Source organism: Octopus sinensis, linkage group LG4 (assembly GCF_006345805.1).
Source record: "Octopus sinensis linkage group LG4, ASM634580v1, whole genome shotgun sequence".
Classification (NCBI taxonomy): Eukaryota; Metazoa; Mollusca; class Cephalopoda; order Octopoda; family Octopodidae; genus Octopus; species Octopus sinensis.
In genome coordinates this window covers 106,294,117-106,318,444 of record NC_043000.1, presented here as the reverse complement: position 1 = coordinate 106,318,444, position 24,328 = coordinate 106,294,117, and the positions used below count along the sequence as shown (strand labels likewise).

Sequence of the window (24,328 nt, the reverse complement as noted above, 5' to 3'; positions counted from 1 at the left end):
TGCTATGTATTGAGTACCTTATTTACTGTGGTTAACCCCAACTCAACCCGGGACCTACATATATATATATATATATATATCAGAGAGAGAGAGAGAGATGCACATATATGTATATGATAAGGCTTCTTTCAGTTTCCCATCTTCCAAATCCACTGACAATGCTTTGGCTGGAGCTATAGTAGAAGACACTTGCCTAAGGTACAATGCAGTGGGACTGAGACCAATTCAATGTGGTTGGGAAATGAGCTTCTTAACTATATAGCTATACCTTCCCACATCAAGAATGAGTCAAATAATAAAAGGAATTACAAAAAAGAAAATGAAAAAGAAACAAACATAATAAAAGCATAACTTAACTGCTTTCAGCCAGAAAATTCCAGTCACCGGAGTCTAGGCTACTTTTCATACTTGATTCAATTCTCAAGTCTGCCACTGAATGAATTTGAAAAGAAACAAAGCATTATTACAATCAGATTAGATATTTTGAAATGGTTGTTTAGTGTATTTTTATGCTGGATGTTAGAAGGAAGAACGAGCAAGTAAAAACAAACAAACAAACAATTCGGCATCTATTATTTAATTGGGAGAAAAGAATGCAGCAAACTAGAAGAGATATTAAAGTATTCATCATTGTTTTAATGCCTACTTTTCCATGCTTGTATGGATCAGACAGGGTGTATTGTGACAGACGTTCTATGGCTAGAAGCCCTTACTGTTGCCAACCCTGACATGTTTCTGAGTAAAGTAATATTTCCTTGACCAGACATGTTTGTACAGAATATTAGAAATGAATGGTCCCTGTCTGTATGACGGTGGTACTTATAACTATTATGCAATGTCAAGAAAGAGGACACCCGCTCCAAATATATATATATATATATATATATATATATACATGCATACATATAATATACATATATATATAATAATAATTTGAGGGAATATTATTCCAAACTTACAGGGAAAAATTCAATTTAGAAATACTAAATCAAATTTCACAAAATATAATATATATATAAATTAGAAAAAACCCACCTTTTATCAATTCAAAATGAAAAATTAAATTACACCATCTAGAAAATTACATATAGTAGAAATATTAAATATAAGATAAAAATATACAGATGATTAAGTAATGTGCAAAATAATAAATAAAACGTATATATTTGGTTTATTTATTATTTTGCACATTACTTAATCCTCGGTATATTTTTTATCTTATATTTAATATATCTATTATATGTAATTTTCTAGATGGTGTAATTTAATTTTTCATTTTGAATTGATAAAAGGTGGTTGTTTCTAATTTATATATATATATATACACACATACATACACACATACAGACACACATACATACACACACACATACATACAAACAGACATGCACAACATGCTTCTTTCAGTTTCCATCTACTAAATCTACTCACATGGCTTTGGTCAATCCAGGATTATAGTAGAAGACAGTTACTCAAGGTACCATACAATGGTACCTTGAACCCCAAACCACGTGGTTGGGAAGCAAACTTAACAGCTATGTCTGCACCAAGAGTACAGGGATGAATACCTTGTGGTATTTGTTCTGGTTTTGTGCTTTCTTGAGTTCAAATTCTGATGGGGTTAATTTTGCTCTTCTTCCTTTTAAGGTCAATAAAGTACCAGCCCAGGGCAGTGGAATGGTGGAACTGTTAGAAAACCAGGTTCAATTCTTTGCAGTATTTGTTCTGGTCTCTTGTATTCTGAGTTCAGATTCCACTTCCTTTTACAAACCTCCTTATTAAGAGAAACAAACCTTTTGGGGACTGGCTAAAGGTGATAAAGGTCCACTGTCAAACAGACAGTGCAAAATGAAATTTTGTCAGTCAGCTGGATGGTCTTTCTATGCTGTCCAGAACGAACATAGCGAAATAACTGATATAATCAATTAACTCAATTATCACATGACTCGCATATAAGACCACTCCCATCATCATCATCATTTAACATCTGTCTTCTATAATGGCATATGTTGGACAATTCAATAGGATCTTGTGAGTTGGAGAACTGTGTCCAGATCCAACGTCTGCTTTGGCACAGTTTCTATGGTTGGATACCCTTTCTAATGCCAAATACTTTACAGAGTGCAATAGGTGCATTTTTTCAGGCACCTGCACTAGTGAGGTTGCCAAATAACTCACAAGGCAAAAAAAGTTACCTTGACTGAGTTGGAGTGCAGTAGAGAGGGAGGTGACTTTATGCCAGATATTGAGAGGTCAAAGTATGATAGGGAGATAGGAATAAGAACGTGTTTACCAGAACTCCAATGTGGGTCACACTGAGTTTTCTAGAGGGTTATCAAATGATCAAAACTGAAATATTTTCCAGCTCTAAAGAGGAGGTAAAATCTTTAGGATGCAGTTTTGGCATCATTATAGAAGAGAGGGTACCAGAAGAGGTGATCTAATGAGTCAGAAATATATAACTATTTATAACTAGTTGGGATGGACTATTTGAGAGTTTAGTGTAACAATCGTGGAAATAATCTTCACATGGTTAGATTCTCTGTCTAACAGTAGTCCAGAACACTGTTGATTTGGTTAGTGAAGCATTAGTAATTGTTAAGAGACAAATACCCTTCTGGATAGAATGCTAGTCTACTGTAGATGAGTGACTTTATTTGCAAGAGGAATTGAAGATGAAGTTAATAATCCACAAAATTATAATCTCACAACATTATGAACAGTCTTCTATGCATTAGATCTATTTTTACACCTAGAGTGGCAGATTGGCAAAATTAGTAGTGTTGGAAAAAATGCCTTGCAATATTTGTTCTAGTTATTTAAATTCTGGGTTCAATTTATTCTTCTGTCATCAATAAAATAAAGTACCAGTCAAGTACTAGATTGATTTACTTGATTAATCCCCACCCCACCAAGTTTGTAGACTCGTGCTTATGTTAGAAACAATTATTATTCCCAAAGCTTAATCAAGATATACACATAGTGTTACTGATCCCTTTATAAGGCCAAATCTGGCATAATTGGTAATAATTAACTATACTTACCATTACAACATAATATAACAATTTCATTGATCTCCATTAGTGATGGAAAACTGAGTACAAACTCTTGTGGGAAAAGACCTGTCATTGTCCAAAATGTTTCAGTCTTACTGGAAAAAAAAAAAAAAAAAGAAAATCATTATTATTATTATGATTAAGGTGGCAAGTTGACAGAACTGTTAGAATGCTAGACAAAATGCTTAGGGACATTTTATCTGGCTTCACAGTTTGAGTTTAAATTCCACTGTGGTTGACCTTGCCTTCATTCTTTTGAGGTTGATAAAATAAATATAAGTTGAGCACTGGGGTAATCAACTTACCCACTTCCCCCAAAATTGCTGGCCTTGTGTCAAAACTTGAAACCATTATTATCATTATTATTATTATTATTATTATTATGTTGTGAAGGTGGTGAGCTGGCAGAATGCTTAGTGGCATTTTGTTAGTCTTTATGTTCTGAGCTGAAACTCTGCTGAGGTCAACTTTGCCTTTCATCCTTTCAGGATCGATAAATTAAGTACCAGTGGTGTACTGCGGTTGATGTAATCAACTAGTTCCCTCCCCACAAATTTCAGGCCTTGTGCCTTTAGTAGAAAGGATTATTATTTAGATGGCAAACTGGCAGAATCATTATCATGCTGGGCAAAATACTTAGCAGCATTTTGTCAGTCTTTACATTCCGAGTTCAAATTCTGCTGAGGTTGACTTTGTTTTTAATCCTTTCAGGATTGATAAAATAAGTACCAGAAGAGCACTGAGGTCAGTGTAATCGATCAGCCGCCTTTCCCAAAATTGCTGGCCTTGTGTAAAAATTATAATTATTATGTGATGAAAACTCATAGCTTATTCTGCTGGGTGTGATGGAAAGTGTCAGCTGTCCATAGTCAGCAGACTAAAGTAATACTTGTTTACTGGTCATGCTTCAAGAACTCTGTGTAGAATTCTTGTAGTTCCAAGTAATGCTGATTTATGAAGGTGTTCTACCTTTACACTTGCACCAATCTTTTTTAGCCATGCTGGTAGTGGAGTGCTGATATTTCCATGTGCACCAATTACTATTGGTATCATGTCTACTCTCCTCATTGACCACAACCTTCATATTTCCCACTTCAAATCATCATTTCTCTCTCCATCTGCGCCTTTTAAAGCCTAGCCAGGCTCGTGGGCCCAGTTTCTTGGTTTCTATGGCATATGTGTTCCCCAGCTGGACGGGATGCCAGCTTTACTCATTTTTGCCAGCTGAGTGGATTGGAGCAACATGAAATGAAGTGTTTTGCTCAAGAACACAATGCATAGCCCAGTCCAGGAATTGAAACCACAATCTTACAATCATGATGCTGACACCCTAACTACTAAGCCATGCACCTCCACTCAAATCATTATAGTTGTTTATTTTTTCTTCTTTCACATTGATCCTGTTGTCACTGGGGCATGCTATGTCGATTATCATGAACGTTCTTTTTTTTCATTCACCACAACAGACATCTGGTCAGGTGATCGCACTGGATCATTGTATCCCACAGGATTTTATAATTCTCATTCTCCGTGACTCCTTCTGGGGTTTGATCATACCATGCCTTTGCTCTTTGTAGGCCAAGATTTCCACAGAGCTCCCAATGGATCGTTCTTGCCACATTGTCATGGCGTCTTTTATATTCACGTTGTGCCAATTTCAGTCACTTGCTGATGATGTGCCATACCATTTCACCCCTCTCACTACGCATTCTGCATTTGTCACTGTCAGTAGCGTTGAATATTGTTGAATATTCTGCACTTCACATAGTTGGTCCTTAATGCTTATTCTTGAGCTGTGCATATGAGTGCTTCTGTCTCTATCTTCGGGTCACTACTCCTCATCCATAACCACCAGTCCTCGGTATCCGTCTTCGTGTTCAGATCTCTTGCAAACAGACCGTACATTTTTTTCCTTCCTTGCTTTTTCTGTGTTCATCTCTTGTTTAAATTTTTCTTTCATTACACAATTTTCAGTTTTGATGACGTTAGCCTTCTTTGTATGCTTCAACAATGGCTCCACGGCATTTTTCATATACCACTCTAAGCTGTTTCCTCTTTTTTTATATACCTCCTGAATGAAACTTTAACATATAAATGAACATTAGTATTGAATGCAAGACATTTAATCCAACACTAATATTTCCCCTCACCCTCACCAACTTCAGTGTTAATAATGGTTTCAAATTTTGGTGTAAGGCCAGCAATTTCGGGGAGTTGGGATAAGTTAAATACATCAATCCCAGTGGTACTTATTTTATTGATACCAAAAGGATGAAAGCAAAGTCGACTTTGGTGGAATTTGAACTCAGAATACAAAAATGGATGAAATGCCACTAAACATTTTGCCCAGTGCAAAAACAATTCTGTCATCCTTACTCCCAATGTCAATAATGAAAATGATTACTCAAGTACAAAGATTGTAGTTAAAGTGGTGTTGTTAGTTTGAGTCAATTTCAAACTCCAGTCACGAAAAATCCAAATTCGAACCCAGCAGGATTTGAAACTGAATTTAGTTCATCACTTTATCTTAATTAAATCCATAATAATTCTTTCTAATTTTGGCATTAGACAAGAAATTTTAGGGGAAGGGACAAGTTGATTACAATGATCCCAGTCCTCAACTGGTCTTTATTTCATCAACTCCAAAAGGATGAAAAGCAAAGTCAACTTTAGAATGTAAAGAGCTGGAAGAAACGCCATTAAGCATTTAGTCTGCTAGCCTTAATTAGATCAGTAGCAACAACAACAATAATAATGTTATATTTGCAAGGTCTGTTCACTGGACTCGCAATCATAAGGCCATGCATTTGATTCCCTGAGTGGCCTATGTATTGTGCCTGGAGCAGGATAATTCTACTTCATTCAGCTGAAAATGAGATCTAGTACTAACAATAGCAGGTAGGGTTAACTTTGCAGAAAACTAGCATCCTGTCTACAGGGAACCTCCAGAGTTTGGAGTAGCATCCACCCAATGCCTTGTTTTTGAGACAGAAAAGCTGCTATCATAATAGCCCAAGTTACTCATGGCTTGACTGATGTGCACCTATACACACAATTTCAGCAGCATACAGGAACTTAATTGATTTCCATCAATGAGGGGAAACTAATAAGTAATATCTCCTATGAGTGGAAAAACCTATTATGATTCAATATGTCTCTGTCTTTCTGGGAGAAATAGAACTCAGAACATAAAGTGATGGAGATATTTTAAATATTGTTGTCTAATAATAATTATGTCACATTTCTTTTGGCAAAGGGAATATTTTTAATCAATGGAGCATCGTCTTTCCAAAACGGAGTGGACTTGGACAGGCTTTACCACACAGTATATTCCCATACATCTCAGTTTTATTCATTACATTTATAAAATCCACTTTCTCTCGAGATCTCGCCACATTTGCCATATCTTTCACTTTTGCTGGTCCCTTCTACTAATAGCAAATGCACTTCTACCGTCATTTACATTAAATGCCCCCAGAAACGACGCAATTCTCTCCCCTGCATCATATATACCGATAGTATACCGATGCAGTCGTCTCCCTTGTGCATTTTAACATTGTTCAACTGCACACACACTCACATGTTCACTCTCTCTTTCTAGTACTTTTGTTTCCCGAAGATCACAGTAGCATCAAATTTTCCAAAATAGAATAAAATTGAACGAAGATAGATGTGTCCTAAAAAAAAAAAAACTATGCGAGAAGATATAAGTTTTTGATAGAGATCTATTTTTGCGACTTTTAATTGTTTTACGTTGTCACTTATCCAATTATTTTAGCAAACAAGTTTATTTTTAATTAAAAACATTTGTTTAAGAATTATGTCACTCACCACACTTTTTAACATATTGGGAATATACTGGACTCACAATCTACATAGAGAGGGTTATTTTATCTTTCGGAAAATGAATAATCATCTCTAATTGAGGTATAGGGCCAGCAATTTTACGGTGAGTTCATTAATCGATTCCATTGAATTCAACAGCAATAAAGACAAAGTGGTCTTCACCCGGGAACAAAAATAAACCAGGCTGGTGGGTGTAGAAAATGACCCGGAAGTACTTTCGGAAAATTCAAAAGATCCGATTTTTCCGTCATAACTTCCGGTAAAATGGATATATATTGATTTTTTTTTTACGGAATCCCACGTTTTTGTTTATGGAGGATCCGATTCTAAAAAAAAATTTTTTTTCAAAAATTGCATTTTCAAAATTTCAATTTCATTTTTCACTTTTTCCGGGAAATCTTTTTTCTTTTGCGAAATACGTAGAAAAACACGGAGATTACGAGTCTGAAAAAATTTAAATTTAAATTTGTGTTTATTTTTTCCATATTCTTAATCTCCATATTTTCTCACGTAGATTGATGGAAAAAAAATTCGAAAATAGTCTTTAAAAAAGTTACCCCCCCCCCAAAAAAAAACCCCACTTTAATTTCACATGAATTATTTTGTCATATTACTACGGGAAATTACTCTCAAAGAAATCTTTGCAGAAAGGTGAGTACATTTATTATATTATGTTTTCGCAGCTTTGTGAGATTTGGCTGTTATTTCTAACATTTGAATAGCCTGCATGAAGGCCTGAGGGTATGTATTCTTTTTGTTTTGTTGAAAAATCGAAATTTTACAAACAAATTTTCTTCAGAATCGTAATTTTTCAACGTATTTTACAAAAAACAAAAAATCTCCGGAAAAAATGAAAAATGAAAAGGAGAGGGGGATTGAAATTTTGAAAATGCGATTTTTGAAAATATTTTTTTCAGAATCGGATCTTCCATAAACAAAAACGTGGGATTCCATAAAGAAAAATCAATATATATCCATTTTCCCGGAAGTTATGACGGAAAAATCGGATCTTGTGAATTTTCCGAAAGTTCCCTCCTCAGCGCGCATTTTTTTCTTATTCGTTTTCTACATACTTGTTAACACCCACCAGGCTGGTTTATTATTTTTTTGTTCCCGGGTGAAGACCTTTATATTGACCGACAAAGTTAATATCGGCGGGGCTTGAACGCAGAATGTAAAGAACATGTTCCCCGACATTAACGATTCTGCCATTCACCGCTCACACACGGAAAATTAATAACGGTTTTTGAATTTTAGGTACAAAAGCAATTTTGAAGGGAGTGGGTTAGTCGATACCATTGACCCCAGTATTTGATTGCTATTTAATTTTTTCGGTTCCTGAAAGATGAGAGGCTACGATGACCCTGCCGGTTTTGGCATTCCTTTCTACAAGAGTGGCCTCCCTTGCAAGCAACCATTTTTTTTTTTTTTAATACCCAACTTCAAACTTTTAATATTCACTGGCCATTTTTTAATTCCAAGTAGTAACAAATCAATGACGAAAATTATATACAATCATTTGATCTGCAAAAAATGGCAGCCAATTCTCCCTCAAATCATAACCTACCATTTTCAAAAAAGGAAACAAACGTTTAATAAATCCCAGAATAAAAGATGAGAATGGTCACAGCAGAGACACTTATAATCATAGGTTTATTCCATTGACTCAGGGTTACCCAATAAGCCAATGAAGGAAGCTCTATCTGATCTTTTCGTCTGTTGGAGTTAACAGCCAAATTTTCTCAAATCACACTCTGCTACTACTATCTTAAAAAGGAAGGACACATTGGACAGTGTGGTCATGAATTTGTTGTTTAATTCTAGATCAGCCCCAATTGAGCAAACTTATGAACAAAAGCATTCCAGCCGTGTCCATCCAGTTTTATTTAACTAGAACAATATTACCCAATGTGTCCTTCCTTTTTAAGATCATAGGGTATGATTTGAAAGAGAGTACACTGTCATTTCTAGCATATCAAGTGACACAGGAGTTATTTTATGGCTTGACATGTATTAGTTATTATTGAAATCCAAGTCACCTTAGATTCAGTACACTATGATCAAAGGTGTTCCAGTCGTGCCCATCCTAAATTATTTTCCTTTTCAAGAATACAGCTAGGACTACATTACTCAATGAGTCTCTTTTTCCTGGGGGTAAGATGTGGTTTGTGAGAGATATGGCTGCTTCTTCTAGCAGGTCAAGTGATTCAATACAGGCTTAGAGGAGTGTAGTAGTGGGATGATCGTATGGATAAAGTACTGAACTATTTGCTCATAAGTTATGACTTCAAATCAATTGCAATCACTTCATTGTGTTTCTAGGAGAACAATTTATTCTACAATGCCTTAGTTTATCTAAGTTACTTCAGCTTAGTTCCAAGTCTGCAGACTATGATCAAAGGAATACCTGCCATAGTAATCTCACCTTTTTTGATGTGCAGGGGACCCCAAACTACATAATCTAATAGTCATTTCCTATGATGGTAGATATTATGTGAAGGAGATTTGACTGCTATTTTTAGCAGATTGAGTGACCACAGAGATCTCTCCTGTCAATTGTGAAAGGCTGGATTCCTACCCACTATGAGATATTTCATCCATTTAATACCATGAAATCAGAGCTATGCACTGGCTCTTAAAAGCTCTTTGTAAGTAATGTAGTACACTTTTAATGTAATCTTCTTTATAGAAATACAATGGTGCTAGTATATTATTTATATTATTTTACTGATTCTCAGTGTATAAGTTATATTTGTTTTATTGTCCTTGGTGGAATGGATAATAATTGAACTGCAGCAGAATTTGAAATCTATCCTTTACAAAGTATCCAGTCAGCTCTCGCATGTTTCATATTTTTCTTCATGTCATTCTTTCTATTATAGATCTGCTTTTCTTGGGATGAGATTTCAACAGCCACTTTTCTAAACATTTTCCAAGTCACTACTTTCACACATTTTCTTGTATCTTTTTGTTTCTTCCACAGAAGAGTAGCTTATTGTTATTGATGACTTTGATCTGTTCATTAATGCATATTTGTACATAACAAATAGCAAAAGTTCAGCCTCTGACCCCTATGGTATACCACTCACCATCTTTTGTCATGTGGATGGTTTCTCATCAATAGCCCAAGTAACAAATTTTTGCTTTCAAAATCAAAACTGGAAATTAAAAAAATTAGGAGACAGTTATATAATTGAGTGGATACAATATTACACTACCAACTCCATAATTTATGGGTTCAAAACCAAGTGCACATGCCCCATTTTATTATAAATGCTACTGATAACCTTGAAGGAATAAATTCTGGAAGAAGTAGTCACAATAGAAAAGTACTCTGTTTAGTGCTTTCATGCTGAATAAACTGGAATTGAGTAGCAGTCTTGTGGCTTTTGAAAGGAGAGAATTAGAAGAGGGTTAATGAGATGTTGTGACAATCAGTTTTAATTATGCCAGTGGACGATAGATTTCTTCAACTGACTTGAAACTGTATTTTGTTAGTGCTTATTCCCTCAGCAGAAGAAAAGGCAAAGTTGATGTTGAAGAACTACGAACTGATTCCACAATGATTTTGAGAGTAGGCACACGGTCATATATTTTCAAAATATAACAAAGAATATTGTTTGCCATTCTACCGATTTTGACATTCCTTGCCCTTCAATGGGGTTCGAAATAAAGAACAAATACAAGTGGATTTAGTATAGCAGAGAAACATCCTCAGAACAAAAGAGCAATGAACTTGATATTTTACATCAACTCCTTCGCCCAAAATACAGGTTGTTTAACCACAGGTTAACTCTAATCAAGCAGACCAACGACTAAAGACATTCCAGCCACAATCGTGTAGATCGACATTATTTAATGGGATATCTCCGAGTTCAAAAACTTCAAAACATAATTTTCAAAATAGAAATTAAGTTGGTTGATTTCCTTGTACAAAATATGCCTTATTAAAGAAGATACAAGAAAACAAAGTCCTAGGTGGAATGAAGTCACTACAGTGTAATTAAGAAAAAAGAAAACAAACGGAATGGTCTTGGTTAGAACGCTTCTATAAAAAAGACAGGTATTAAGAAAAGAAAAGAAGTCAGCGAACAAGCTAAAACGTCCGTTTGAAGTTGAAAACTTAAAAAGAAGAATTACGAAATTTCATTAACTTGATCGTTTCCCAGTAACTTGTAAAATAGTGCATATTTTTGCATGCGCAAATGAATCAACCAACTTATTTTCTATTTTGAAAAGTTTCTGTTTCGGAACTTAAACTCTGGGATGTCCATTTAATGTGATCTTCAATTTTTTTTTTTTAATGTTAGGATGAGATTTAAGGCATTTTAGTTTTTATTTCTAGTAAGACAAGCGACCACAGAATTAGTAAATACAGTAAATTATTGTTTCTGAAACCATGGCAACAAATAAACAAAAATGCAGACAGGTGTTAGATAAATGTGAGTTCGAATAGAATCCCTTACCCATCGATTATATTTTCTGGCGGATATTCTTCATCACTGGAAGTGGCCAGACCAATTTTAGTGCCATTTTCTGAAAGTGCTAAATCTAACATTCTCTTGTATTAATTGTAGTTTTGTTGTCCAAGTAACTCGAAACAACTGCCAAGTTACAGGATTATAGTTAACTAAAAAAGAGAATAAAATGTTTACCGTCAAAACGAAAAACGATGTCCACGTTTTGTCAACGAGCCAAAGTGAAATAAAATAAAATAATTTACTTTTCAAAAATCATTTTATTTTATAAAACAATTCAATGTAATAATAAAATTTTTAAAGCCATTAATTTATTGTTACGAGATAGAAAAAAAATATTATTTACATTTTAGTTGAAACCAAAATAAAATATATAAAACCTAAGCGGTTTGATCGTTCCTTTACAAATTTCCGATTTTAACTCTGCTTAAAACCGCGGGAATCTGCAATACAGAGCAGGTGAGTTGAATAATTCTATTAACGTCAGTCGAGTTAATAATAGTTATAATAATTAATTCATACAATGGACTAAGTTTTATTCTGAGAAAGAAGATAAATCTCATGTTTCGAGCATGAATTCTTCGTTGGCGAGCGCTTTCTTTTATTTTCTTCTTTCTGACCATTGTCGCCTCCCTCCAAACTTACATGTTACCCTTTCCTCCTTTTTTTTTTTAAACCTCATCTCATTTATCCAAGTTTATTATTTTATTACTATTCCAGTTGACATTTCATTTCCCGCCGACGAAGTTTTCTATCTGAAACATTAGACTTCTTCACTTGTTTTTCACTATTTGAATTATTTGTATTACTCTTTACTAAAGCCCAACAGCACTAAATTTGCTAGGTATCTACTGTTTAATGTTAAAATATTTAATATATTAATCGTTTAGTAACTTCAGTTGCGCTTAATCTCATTATTTACAGCTTGCATAATAGTAAATTTCTTCTAATTTTTTGTCCGAAATCTTTTCTAATAAGTAGATGTTCTTTATATGAACGAACCATCACCATTACGGAACCTGTACGTGATTGATGGACTTGTCAGAAATAGCAGCGAAATTTGCTTCAAACCTCGACGGTCTTTTCAAAGGACGCATTGGATAATGTCTTGGGTATACTATTCCAAAGAGGAAAAAACGCAACGGCCATGACCGTTCTTAGACGTTTGTTCAACCAGTAATGACCCCGGGTTAAACAACAATATCTACCTTTTATTAAAAATACAGTTGTGAAATTTAGCAATTCTAACATCTTTGAGTGTTTATACTCGTCACTCTGTACTTGTGTATGTTTGAAAAACAATTCCACGGTCGGCATTAAAAAAACAAACAAACTATTATCTCTAGTATTCACATGTCATGCGAACTAATTGAGGGAACCACTACATCGGCGTTCGACCTGCTAGAAATAATATCCAAACTTTCATGTTATAGCTTTTAACTTTCTCAAAGAAAGAAGGATTCATTGAACTCGATAATACTATGTGGTGGTCCCGGCTGGAATGCCGTTCATCATAGATCTGGTTTTTTTTTCACGGTTGACTTGATGCCACACAACTATGACAAATGAGGTATGAAGTGGCAAAAATAAATGTTTTGGAAAAGTTGTCAAAATACATTGGAAAATCTAGTAGATCGTTCAGTTCACGCACACATTGACTTGATTGCGTGTATGTGGGAGATTTTTAATAAAAGCTTACGTGGTTTAGGTTTGCTTGTTATCTAATTAGAAAAAAAGAGTGGTTGTTTAGGAAGTGCTCTCTCATACACTACCTGGTCATTAACTCCTGCAGCATAATTGTTATCTTCAACCAACTTAGTAGCAAACCATGGTCTAGAAGACAATTAACATAACTAGTAACAGGTCATTTTATGATTCAACTACACATACGATTGTATCAACCTTTTAATGCAACTCGTAAATTTTGCAGTGTTGCGAATTTATGCTCGTAGTCTTTTGGAGATAAATTTGACAATTTTAATACATTTTGTTTCTGTTTCTTACAATCTAGATACGAATTTAATAATCTCATTCTTTTTTGTCATTTTCCCCCTAGTCATGCAACACGTGGAAATGTATGTAAGCATTTTGTTACGAATTTTAAGCGTGTTCAGCTTCTCAATAAGCAGGATTGTCAGTTCAGTCGATAAACTTGCTGTAATGTTTTTAGCACACCGGTTCCACATTGTCAAGTTGTAATTGGCATGGACAAATTTGTTTCTGTAAGTGAAGTGCAATTAAGGGGGAAAGTTTTCCATATTTGCAATTTATGTGCACTTTATTTGAAGAAATAAATCATCTGTGCAACAAGAACAGTCTTCTGCTTAATTAGTGAATTTGTAGGCATGCCATGTGACCTAGTTTGACCTGGACAGTCTCTGGCATATCCCAGTGTTCCATTTGTTGTCTCATAAGCAAAATGTTACAGAATATTCAGGTTACTGAAATTTAAATTCTAAGAAGAAAAGATTAAGAAATATTAATGTCTTTACTTGTGGGTATATGATGTACTTACATTGTTATAATACTCTCATATTACAAGTAGGTATTGCAGTTTAAAAACATTTTGTTTGTGACTGGGTTCTTTAATAGAAAATAAAGTTAATGGTTTTCCTATTTTATTTCTTATAAATAATGACTAGCATGCTCAAACTCTCTGTTTGAAATTTTAAATCCTATTACAGGAAAGAGACGGATGCACATAAGAAAAATTCTTCATGCAAACACTTATATGAGAACTATAATTTAAAGACTATCTCAGTTTGATCCCTAAAATTTGAAGGTTGTATAAGAAATTGTGCTAATTCTACTTAAGTACAATCATCATATGTCTGTTTGCCATACTTGTATGGCATGGATGGTTTGACCAGAGCTGCACCAGGCTCCAGTTGGATTTGGCATGGTTTCTACAGCTGGATGTCCTTCCTAATGCCAACCATTTTACTGAATGTGTTGAGTGCTTTTTACATGTCACTGGACTCTGGCAGACCAGTCCTATTTACCAGGGGGAGTGGCCTTAACACTTCTGCTGTGGAGTATGGTTCTTGTTGAGTACAGCAAGTCACCAAAAATCTAGGAGGTATATTACAAAAGAGCTACTGAGATATTGACAGATGCCAAATCAAATTACAGAGTAATGTGAGGAACTTTTAACAATTATCTACAGTTTAGTGCCCAACCTGACATTTTCTTATAACTCAGTATTGCATATTTCATGAACATAATATAGAGATGTTTTTGAAGGTATAGATTACAATTGCATTGATGAAATTTTTATTTTAATATTTGGTAAGAAAAGAATTTCATACCATAATTGTTTCACAACATCAAAAAAACCCCAAAAAACTGAAATTAATTGAACTAGTACTATTTCTTATATTATAATCTATTATTATATGAAATTGGGAGGCATGATGCAAAAATGATACAAAAAATGTGTTTGTTTAGCCTACTACAATGCAGATCAAAAGTATTCTGGATCCTGTTTCTTTTATTTTGATAACACCATGTTGGGCAATAATCTATAAGTCATTAAATGGTCAAAAAGGTATAAACTTTTTTGCTTTTCCTATATGAAAAAAATTCATTTAAAATATTTCAACATTGTCATAGTCTACACTTTTGAAAACATATCTCTGCAAAATTTTGTTTAAAAACGTATTATTAAGGAAGTTATGATAAAGCAAAGAGCACTGAACTGCAGTACTCATTTGGCTGCTACATCTCTACAACAGTCTTTGGTGACCAATGCATAACTGCCTCTTTGATTTCATTTTCTGGATAAGACATTACCATAACCTATAAAATATAAAGATTAAAAGGTTTTGTATTTTTTTTTATCCATTGCTTATTTCAATCAATGGAATACAACCATAATGAGGTAACACCTTGAAAGGTTTAATTGAAAGAATTCACCCTAGTACCTGTTTTTCAACTTCCATACTTATTCTGTCGGTCACTTTTGCCAAACCACTAAGTTATGGAGAAGTGAACTAACCGACACCAGCTGTCAAGTGGTGAGGGAGTGATAAAAAGACACACATATACATACAGATACAATGCGCTCCCACACAGTTTCCATCTCCCAAATTCATTCACAAGGCAATAATCAGCCTGGGGCTATAGTTGAAGACACTTGTCCAAGGTGCTGTTGTAGTGGGGCTGAATCCCCAAACCACGTGGTCACTAACTCCAAGTTAACTCGCCACAAATGTAAGTTGAATGAACTCACATCTGCAGTGAGTTAACTTAGAAATTCCAAGTGACAATGTGACCTTCATGTAATTAAGGTACTTTCAGCTTGATGATTGGCTAAGTTGAGAAATTATCACATCAGAGGATCAGCTAGCTAAGAAATATACATAGCCTGGATTTTACCAGTTCCACTCCCAAAATTTGGATTTATATGCGCGCGCGTGTGTCCCCCACCACTGCTTGACTGATGAAATAAATACCAGGCTTAAAAATGAAAAAAAAGTAAGTACTGGAGTTGATTCATTCTACTAAAAATTCTCCAGTGCACTACTCCTGCATGGTCTCAATCAAATGACTGAGACAAGTAAAAGATACGATGAAATTTAGACAGGCCAACAAGGGTGCTTCTAAATGGTTGCTAAAAATAACAGCCAAATCTCCCTCAACCCACATCCTACTGTCTTAAAAAGCAAAGAATAAAGTAGACAGTGTAATAATCCCTGTTATACAAAAATCAAGATGGACATGGCTGCACAGCTTTTGATTATAGAGCTGCTTAGTCAAGGGACCTGGAGCTAAACATCATAACCTTTAGAATAGATAATTAAGTACAGACTAATGAAATGTTGTGAGACCCAAAGAATTTTCAGTCAAATTACAAGTGTAATGAAAGATATTAATTTTAATATTGGTTTTGCATTTTGCATTTTGGTGCAAGGCCAGCTATTTCGGGGGAGGAGGAAAGTCGATTACATCCCCGAAAGGATGAAAGGCAAAGTCAACCTCAGTGGAATTTGAGCTCAGAACTTAAGGACAGATGAAATGCCACTAAGTATTTTGCCCAGTATGCTAACAATTCTGCCATTTTGCCACAGGTTGTAGCATGCTGGTCTGTGGATCTTTGCCAATCAGTTGGGTAGTATTTTGGGATATGACATGGGGTGGGGTGGGGTGGGGGCTGCAATAACCACTGTATTTCAAGAAAAGTTCATCTTTAGAATGTTGTTTTGGTTATTATGTTTGTGGGTGTTGCCAGGAAAGATAGACTTTGCGGGGCTTGTCTTTTTTCCCAGTTTTGATGGTTTTGGCTGTGTTGTTCAAGGCTAGAGAATGTGAGTTTCAAAATTATTTCCTTGTGGATGAATGTTGGTAGTGAAAAATTTTATATCTTGTCATCAGTATTGTATTATGCCCATGCTTACCATATTTAATCACCCTGGGTGCCTAAGTGAAAGCAGGGTGTTGTAATCACTTTGTCTTTGTCTGTGTGTTTGCAAAATTACTGGAAAATGGCGGAACAGATTTTTACCAAATTTGGCAGAAATACTCAGTGGATGAGTGGTTCAAAATGATGAAAATTTGGTTTGATTATCTTCATGCATACATAAATAAATACATAGATATGTGACCCTGTGTGTGTCTGTGTCTGTACATCGACGGATTCAAGGGTTTTGTTTATCTACAAGTTGATTTCTTAATTTCACCAGAGTATAAATATCTATAATGGTGATACTTAACAAAAAAATAAAATTTAATTAAACTTACAAATTTCTTAACCTGGTTTAGTCAAACACAAAGCTTAATTCAGTTCAATTAAAATACATGAGTAAGCAACGTATTGTAAGCCACACTATAATTTGTGAAAAGATTTATCTGCATGCAGAGTATGCATCGCCCCTCTGATGGCTTTTTTCATTTTTTTTTTTTTCTAATTTTCTGGATCTGGTAGAAGAGACTTTGCTGGCCCTCTAAGACTAGTGTGATTGATGCCATTAATGTTTCTCTTGAACTTTTACAAGTCAACTTTTGCAGCTAAAAACATGAGAAGGGAGGTAATTCTAGAGCGCCTACATTTTTCATGGATTAACATGATTACATGGCTGGATTAACCTAATTATAACTAGTTATCACGTAGATGTACAGTTTACTGCTGTAATACAGGGGTATTAAATAGTTGTTTCATTAGCTTGTATTATAGCTTTCACACTTTTATTCACACTATTAAATAGTTGTTTCATTAGCTTGTATTATAGCTTTCACACTTGCTACAAGCTTAAAGAAGGTTATAAAAATACTTTCTAAAATAAAAATCCTCTTAGTTTATACTACAATGAAAATAGAGGTATCACAATAATCCGGTGGATTACTATAGCACCTCCTGAAGAATTCTGTTCATTGAATTAAACACCATCTATTTGATGTTATTTTTTTCTTTTTTCATTGTAGATCTGAATCTGGTGGCATGAATCTGTCACAATGAATTCAGTGTGTCTTACACCATTATTGAGACAGGATTTCTCTGTGTAAGATGTCAGCTGGTTCTCCAGCTAACTGTGAGAGATTTTCCTGGCAGTCTGTTCCATCCCTTTTGTCTTTATGTATTAACTTCGTAGCTGACAATTTGGACTTGGTTGAATCATTCCAACACTTTCCTGACCTTCTTGGTAAAGAAATCTTCCTTGCTGCCGAACGCAATGAACAATTTGCTCAACCAGATCCCACTGTTATCCAACGTCTTGAACTCTTTTCCAAAGCCTTCAGTACTGAATTTCTACAGAGTTTATATTTAAGTCGAGAACATCTGCTGGTGAACTATTTGTCTGATGATTTCCTTCTGTTTGCTGGTGTGCAGTCCTTGAACCTCAGCCACTGTGGATTATCTGATGACCATGAAATTTTATACAAATTGAGTTGTTTCACTAAGTAAGTTCATTACATTTTTCTACCTATATTAAAGTTTGTGTATTCAGTTAACCACTTTTGAACATTTTATTCAAACCACTACATTTTAAATTATATTTAATCTATGTACTTAGATAAAATTCAAGAAAGAATATAAGAATTCCTCTCTGTAGTTACTCAATCTGTGAATTGTCACCAGGTGTCTTATTCCAAAATGTGTAGTACACTGATTAGATTTGAACCAGGAATCTTATTTTCTTAGCTAAAAATTAACTTAGTGGATAAGAACCAATTAAAATATAGTGTAGATATAAATACTGAGGTAAAAAAAAATCTATCACCTCTAAAGATGAGGTTAATTAGTCTGGAAATGGTAATCTTATTAATAGCGTAACAAACATTTAATAAAGTTTTCATTAACTGTTTCAGCTTGAATACTCTATCACTTCAAGATAATGCCTTAACAAGCCGCGGTTTGCAGAAACTGACTTTACCATTGCGGATGTTCAACCGAGGACCAAAATTACTTAAGGCTCTTGATCTTTCAGGTATCTCTCCCTTTTGCCTTTTTTTTAAAAAATTTTTTTCTCTTTAAATTTCACATCTTTGAAATTAAATTTTCTGTCTTTTTATCTTTTTTGCTTTTCTAATGAGTTTTCCATGCTAGCTTGATTTGAATTTTTTCACAATTATTTTCTTTAGACCAAGCAATAAATTTCTGTTGTTAGATGGTTTACTGATCATGTTGCAAATATTTGGTGTAGATTTGTCCTGCAGATATTCACATGGGTCAACATTCTCAGAGGCCCTACAAAGTTGATGGGTGCTTCTCTCTTGACTAACTTTGAAAAAAAAAACAAAAAACAAAAGAACTTGCATTATTTTAGGGGCCATCATCATCATTGTTTAAGTCCATTTTCCATGCTGGCATGGGATGGATGGTTTGATATGGTGCTGGCCAACCAGAGAGCTGTCCAGACTGCAGTTGTATGTTGTGGCATGGTTTCTATGTGTGGATACCCTTCCTAATGCCAACCACTTTACAGAGTGTGCTGGGTGCTCTTTATATGCCACCAGTACAGGAGCACTTTCACAGCACTGGTACCTGTAAAGGACAAGCCAGCAAATATTTATATTAATTATCTGGCATCATGTTGGAAGGTGAAATCAATACAGGCAGTGTTTGAAAATGTAACATAAAGGGACAAAGTGAAATTGTTTTATCTTGAGCTTTGTCACCCATTTATTTTGGCCTAATAAATGTTTCCATAAATATTAGAAATGAACAACACCATGTGTGAAACTCATTTACAACTGTCACATGATGTTAAGACAAGGAGACAAATTCACATGATGAGCTTCTTTCAGTTTCCATCAGGCTGTCAAATCCACTCACATGGCTTTCGTTACCTGGGTTGTAGTAGAAGACACTTGCCCAAGGTGCCATGCAATGCAACTGTGAACCTAAAGCCATATGATTGGGAAAGAAACTTCTCAACCATGCAGCCACACTTGTGCTTAATATTTTTTCATATACATTTTGTGAACAATAGTTATGTGTCCAATGGACCATATCACTGGTTCACTGCACTTACAATAGCTGGAGTGACAGTGTCCCTGTGTAAGTAATTTAGAATAAATATTGAGGTATTTTGTTTGAATCTGCTTGTTTATTGATCTTCTTGCAAGCATGAACATTTTTTTCACAAATATGTATTGCAAAACTTATGTATATACACTTCTGCAGTTTCCATAGCATTTTACATCTGATAATTGCAGCCAATATGGGGTATGTTTATATTCTTTGCTTTTGTTGATATCACATCTGTCTACAGTTGCAAGCTATCTTGTACTTACCACTTTCAACCATGCAACTATTATAGCTACATATATCACACACAGACTTAAATGAACTCACTGGACCTGCAACATGTATTCACTCAATTAGCCCGAATCATTCACTCATATACTCTCCCTCACACTTATCCACCTACCAACTGCTGCCAAGATAGCCCTTTACATGGTCACTCTACCTGCTGCAAATAACTGCCAAATCTCCCTCAATTTTCACCCTACTGTACAGTGAAAAGGGAACAGCATATATAGAATAATGTTGCCAAAGATACATAATGCTGGATAGGAAAAAACTGTGTGATCACAATTGGAACACCTTTGATCATTGGTCTGCTCCATTAGCAGTCACCTGGTCCTAAACAGCAATTTGCAAATAGTTTCTCACTTAATGCTATACATTTTTATTCTTGACCATTCATATTCATCAAATCTCTTGTTCCAGCACAGACTAAATTTGCTTACTTTTATGATTTATTTATATTTCCTAGAAAACCCTGAATTAACAATCCATGGTATTCGCTACTTGAAAGCTTACCCTTTGCTTTGTGTTCTTAACCTCTCTAATACAGCAATTAGTGTGAGTATTTTTTTTACTTGTTTCTTTTTTATCTATTATTTATTTCATTGATTGGACTGTGGCCATACTGGGGCACCATCTTGAAGGTTTCTAGTCAAACAAATCGATTCCAGTACTCATGTTCTTTTAAATAATATTACCTTGCTTAAAAACTAGTTAGGGTTAGCAATAAGAAGGTATCCATCCATATAAAACCTACCTCAATAAAAATCCATCTGACCCATGCGAAAATCCTTCTGATCCATGGAAAAATGGACGTTAAAACGATGATAACGGTGAATTCTCTCTCACACCTTGTTTCACTCTATTCACAGAAAAATGATACCAAGCTGCAATTACTGTCAATGAAAGTGTGTATTCCAGAGGAAGGTGTATCTGGTGGACTAGATAGCTGTTTTCGTTTACAGACTGAAGGCTGGGCAAGCAATGTAATCAATACTTGGTTGACTTGGTATAACAACAAGAGCAAACGACCTCGGTTGGGAGAAAATTCTTTCTGTAAGTATAACCCCCACCCCCATCCCACCCTCTTGCTTGGAATGTAACTTAATTGTATTACTTAACATCAAGCCAACTCTTAATGAGCAAAGGTATTCCAACCTGTCAGTTCTTAATTGGTGTTAGTGTCTTCCTACATACATCAAAGAACTGTCTCATTGATACATTTTGGCCAGCCAAACCAATCTAAAATGGAAGATTTAAGTGAAACAGGATTTTTTAAACCAAGGGGTTTTATACCACTTTTTATCTATGAACCCATTTGATTACTATTTTATTCTGGTCATGGTTTCAGTTCTTGGAGTGAGTGGTGCATTGTGTTCTTGAGCAAAATACTTCATCTTATGTTGCTCTGTAATCACTTTGACGCATGATGTATGGTACATCATGCACTTGTTCAGGCAACATTGATTTGATGGCAGGAATGAGCTGATGTATACAGCACATACATTTGATCACTTATAAACAAATCATTTGTGCAGTTGTCTTTGGTGGGAGATTCCGTCATGATTGGATTAGTTGTCCATGTCCTCCGACTTGTTGGGAATTCTCTCTGAAGATTACATTGCTTATATAAGACAGTACGACGTAAATCATTTGTAGAGAGTGCTGCTTTTATTTAAGTAATTTTCATAAGTCTGCGAGATATCATATAGGTTTGATTTTTTTTTTTTTTTTTTTTTTTGTAAGATGTGTAAACATCTATTTTGGTTTTGATTATATTTTCGAGTGTACAAATTTATGTGCCATTCCAGAATACATTACTTCATCTGGAATTATTTCCCTTAGTTGGAGTTGTCTCCCTTCTTACATTTTTAATTTGAATGGTGGTGTGCATGTTTGTGTGTATATATTTTGGAGGCATCGCCTTGAAGAAGTTTAGTCGAGCGGATTGACCCCCAGTACTTAATTTTCTTTAAACGCCTGGCACTAGTTCTATTGATCTATTTTGTCAAACGGAGACATAAAGACACCAATACCAGTTGTCAAGCTGTGGTGGCGAACAAACATAAAAGCACACACGCGACATGCTTCATCCAGTTCCTATCTACCAGATCCAATCACAAGGCTTTGGTTGGTTCAGAGCTATTGTAGGAAACATTAGTTCAAGATGTCATGCTATGAGTTTGAACCAAAACTATGTGGTTGCAAAGTGAGCTTCTTAACCACACAACCATATCTGTGTGTATAGCTACATTAATCTCGCTTCTTTGCAAAGGTCATGGACTCTGCCTCTTCTTTCCTGAATATCTTAACATAAGAACAAAAAACTCACTTTGTTAATGATTTTGAAAAGGATGAATGTCATTCAATTTAATTTTTCTCTCTTATAAAAAAACCTTATGTTTCCCCATTGGCATAATAAATAAATAAATGATGATGATAAAGAAGGATTATAAATATTTCTGTTTCTTTGTATTTTATTCAGATTCAAAGCAGAGGTTAAAATTTCGACTAACCAAATGTGAATCCTACACCAAACCAAGATACCAATTGATTTTGAAGAAGTGAAATTTGATTCATTGCTCTACTTTTGTATTTATAATAAATAACATTAATAATATTAACAATAACAGTAATTATATTCTGCTGAACTGTTTTACTCTTTCATTTCTTTTCTTTGCTTATTTCCATTTTTTAAAAAATTTTAATTTTTTCTTGATTATCATGAAGCAGAGCAAATGACTCCAGTTATAGGTCCAAATTATGTTGGTACTTCATATCCTGCCTCTGTTGGTGAATTGCTTGTGATGAAGATAGTTAACTTCAATAAGCTCAATTCATCTACTTGTAAATAGACACTTCAATGTAGAAGTTGTTCATTACAATAGTCACTAGCTACACTGTAAATTTCGCAAATGTCTTGCTGGCTTGCATAGAGTGTTCCACAATTTTATCACTGAAATGTCACTTGAGATAGACTGGTATCTTGTACAGATGAGACGTGTTTCTCATCTGTTTAATTCTGTAGAAACTGAAGGTACTCTTCAACTTGGGTGGGGGGTGTTGGTGAATGTCTGTTGGTGAAAGGGTGTTTGTCTTTGGTTTGTAGCATATGATTGCATAACCTTATGTAAATTTTAGTAATTCTTTTATTTTTATATTTTTTAATTTGTTCTCCAGCTCTCTTATTTATATTTTTCTTAAAGTTACTTTTGAGTTGGCTCATGTCAGTTTCTGATTGAGTAGACCCATAACACATGTATTGCCAATCAAATAACTAGGTTTAACCTAAAGTTCTACTGTTCCAGTTATCCAAGCTTCCATCTGGCTGAGGATCATACTGCACTGACATGCTGTAGTTGGTTGTATGGTGTGCAGTGTTGCAGTCTGGACATGTTTTTGCTTTTCATTATCCACTCTATATACATAGACCTATAGATTCTAATAAACTGACTTGGTAGTTAAGAGCTGAAGTTTACTACATTGAATTCTGTTGTACAGAGAGTATGACACAATTCCAAGCAAAATTGACTGATTCCTTGGCTGCTATAAAGGAAGTGTTACTGTTTCATGTTTGAGTGTGACTAGACATTCATAGTATATCTATTTGTAAAAGTACTGCAAATCTTGTCATTTGTGGAACAATATAACTTGTGAACATGATGGAGTAGGATTGTAAACTTCTTTCATTATTAATTCTGATGAATTAAGATGTTGCTAGACACCAGGTGCTGGTAGAGCATTGTAGAAACCAGGGCTGGCAAGCATATCAGGTAATTGGAGTAGGCTGCTGGGATTTTGTGGAACTTTCATTCTTCAAAGCTCTGACTGGACAAGGAGATAACTAGTCCAGCAAAAGAGGGTTATAAATTCCTGCCTCCATGAATTAGGCCACCTAGCTAACAGACACTACTGACTACCTCACTAGAACTTTGGATTTTGTAAGGAATTTACTGGTGCTCTAAGGACCCCTTTACTTCAATACAACTACAATGAGCAAAGTCTTTATTCATGATATCTGTGACCTCATAGGATTTTTTTTACTTGATGTCTTAAGTTCCTGTCAACTTTGGTCTATATAGGGTTGATGCTTTAGCCATTTCTAGTGGCATGAAGAGGCACACTCAGGACAGACTTAGGAAAGACCTGATTCACACCCATAACTCTCTTAGGCTTAAGGTTATCATTGAGGCCAACCT

General features: G+C 34.9%; 2 protein-coding genes across 3 annotated transcripts in view; one reads left to right on the top strand and one right to left on the bottom strand.

The window, feature by feature from the left end:
* The window catches only part of LOC115211090 (intraflagellar transport protein 25 homolog), a 15,088-nt gene extending 3,544 nt beyond the window's left edge, over window positions 1-11,544 (bottom strand). Inside the window, exons 1-3 of the mRNA XM_029779980.2 lie at window positions 11,369-11,544; window positions 3,045-3,151; window positions 358-432 (exon numbers count right to left, since the gene is read on the bottom strand). Coding sequence (XP_029635840.1) covers window positions 358-432; window positions 3,045-3,151; window positions 11,369-11,460 — 274 coding nt within the window. The 5' untranslated portion in view covers window positions 11,461-11,544. The remainder of the gene's footprint in view (window positions 1-357; window positions 433-3,044; window positions 3,152-11,368) is intronic.
* Window positions 7,531-22,775, top strand: LOC115210939 (leucine-rich repeat-containing protein 42). Of its 2 annotated transcripts, none has more exons than XM_036502299.1 (6): window positions 7,531-7,553; window positions 17,801-18,277; window positions 18,686-18,804; window positions 20,599-20,687; window positions 21,002-21,185; window positions 22,615-22,775. In XM_036502299.1, the coding sequence occupies exons 2-6, from the start codon at window positions 17,883-17,885 to the stop codon at window positions 22,695-22,697; spliced, it is 870 nt and encodes a 289-aa protein (XP_036358192.1). In that variant the 5' UTR covers window positions 7,531-7,553; window positions 17,801-17,882; the 3' UTR covers window positions 22,698-22,775. The 2 variants fall into 2 exon arrangements, with proteins under 2 accessions (XP_036358192.1, XP_029635590.1); XM_029779730.2 differs by lacking the exon at window positions 7,531-7,553 and adding an exon at window positions 11,716-11,839.
* The last annotated feature ends 1,553 nt before the right edge of the window (window positions 22,776-24,328 follow it).

What these genes read in the sequence shown, in the direction of transcription:
- LOC115210939 (XM_036502299.1), top strand. Translation starts at nt 17,883, where the DNA reads ATGTCAGCTGGTTCTCCAGCTAACTGTGAGAGATTTTCCTGGCAGTCT. An exon ending in AAATTGAGTTGTTTCACTAA is followed by an intron (nt 18,278 to 18,685) that starts GTAAGTTCATTA and finishes TAACTGTTTCAG; the next exon opens with CTTGAATACTCTATCACTTC. An exon ending in TCTCTAATACAGCAATTAGT is followed by an intron (nt 20,688 to 21,001) that starts GTGAGTATTTTT and finishes CTCTATTCACAG; the next exon opens with AAAAATGATACCAAGCTGCA.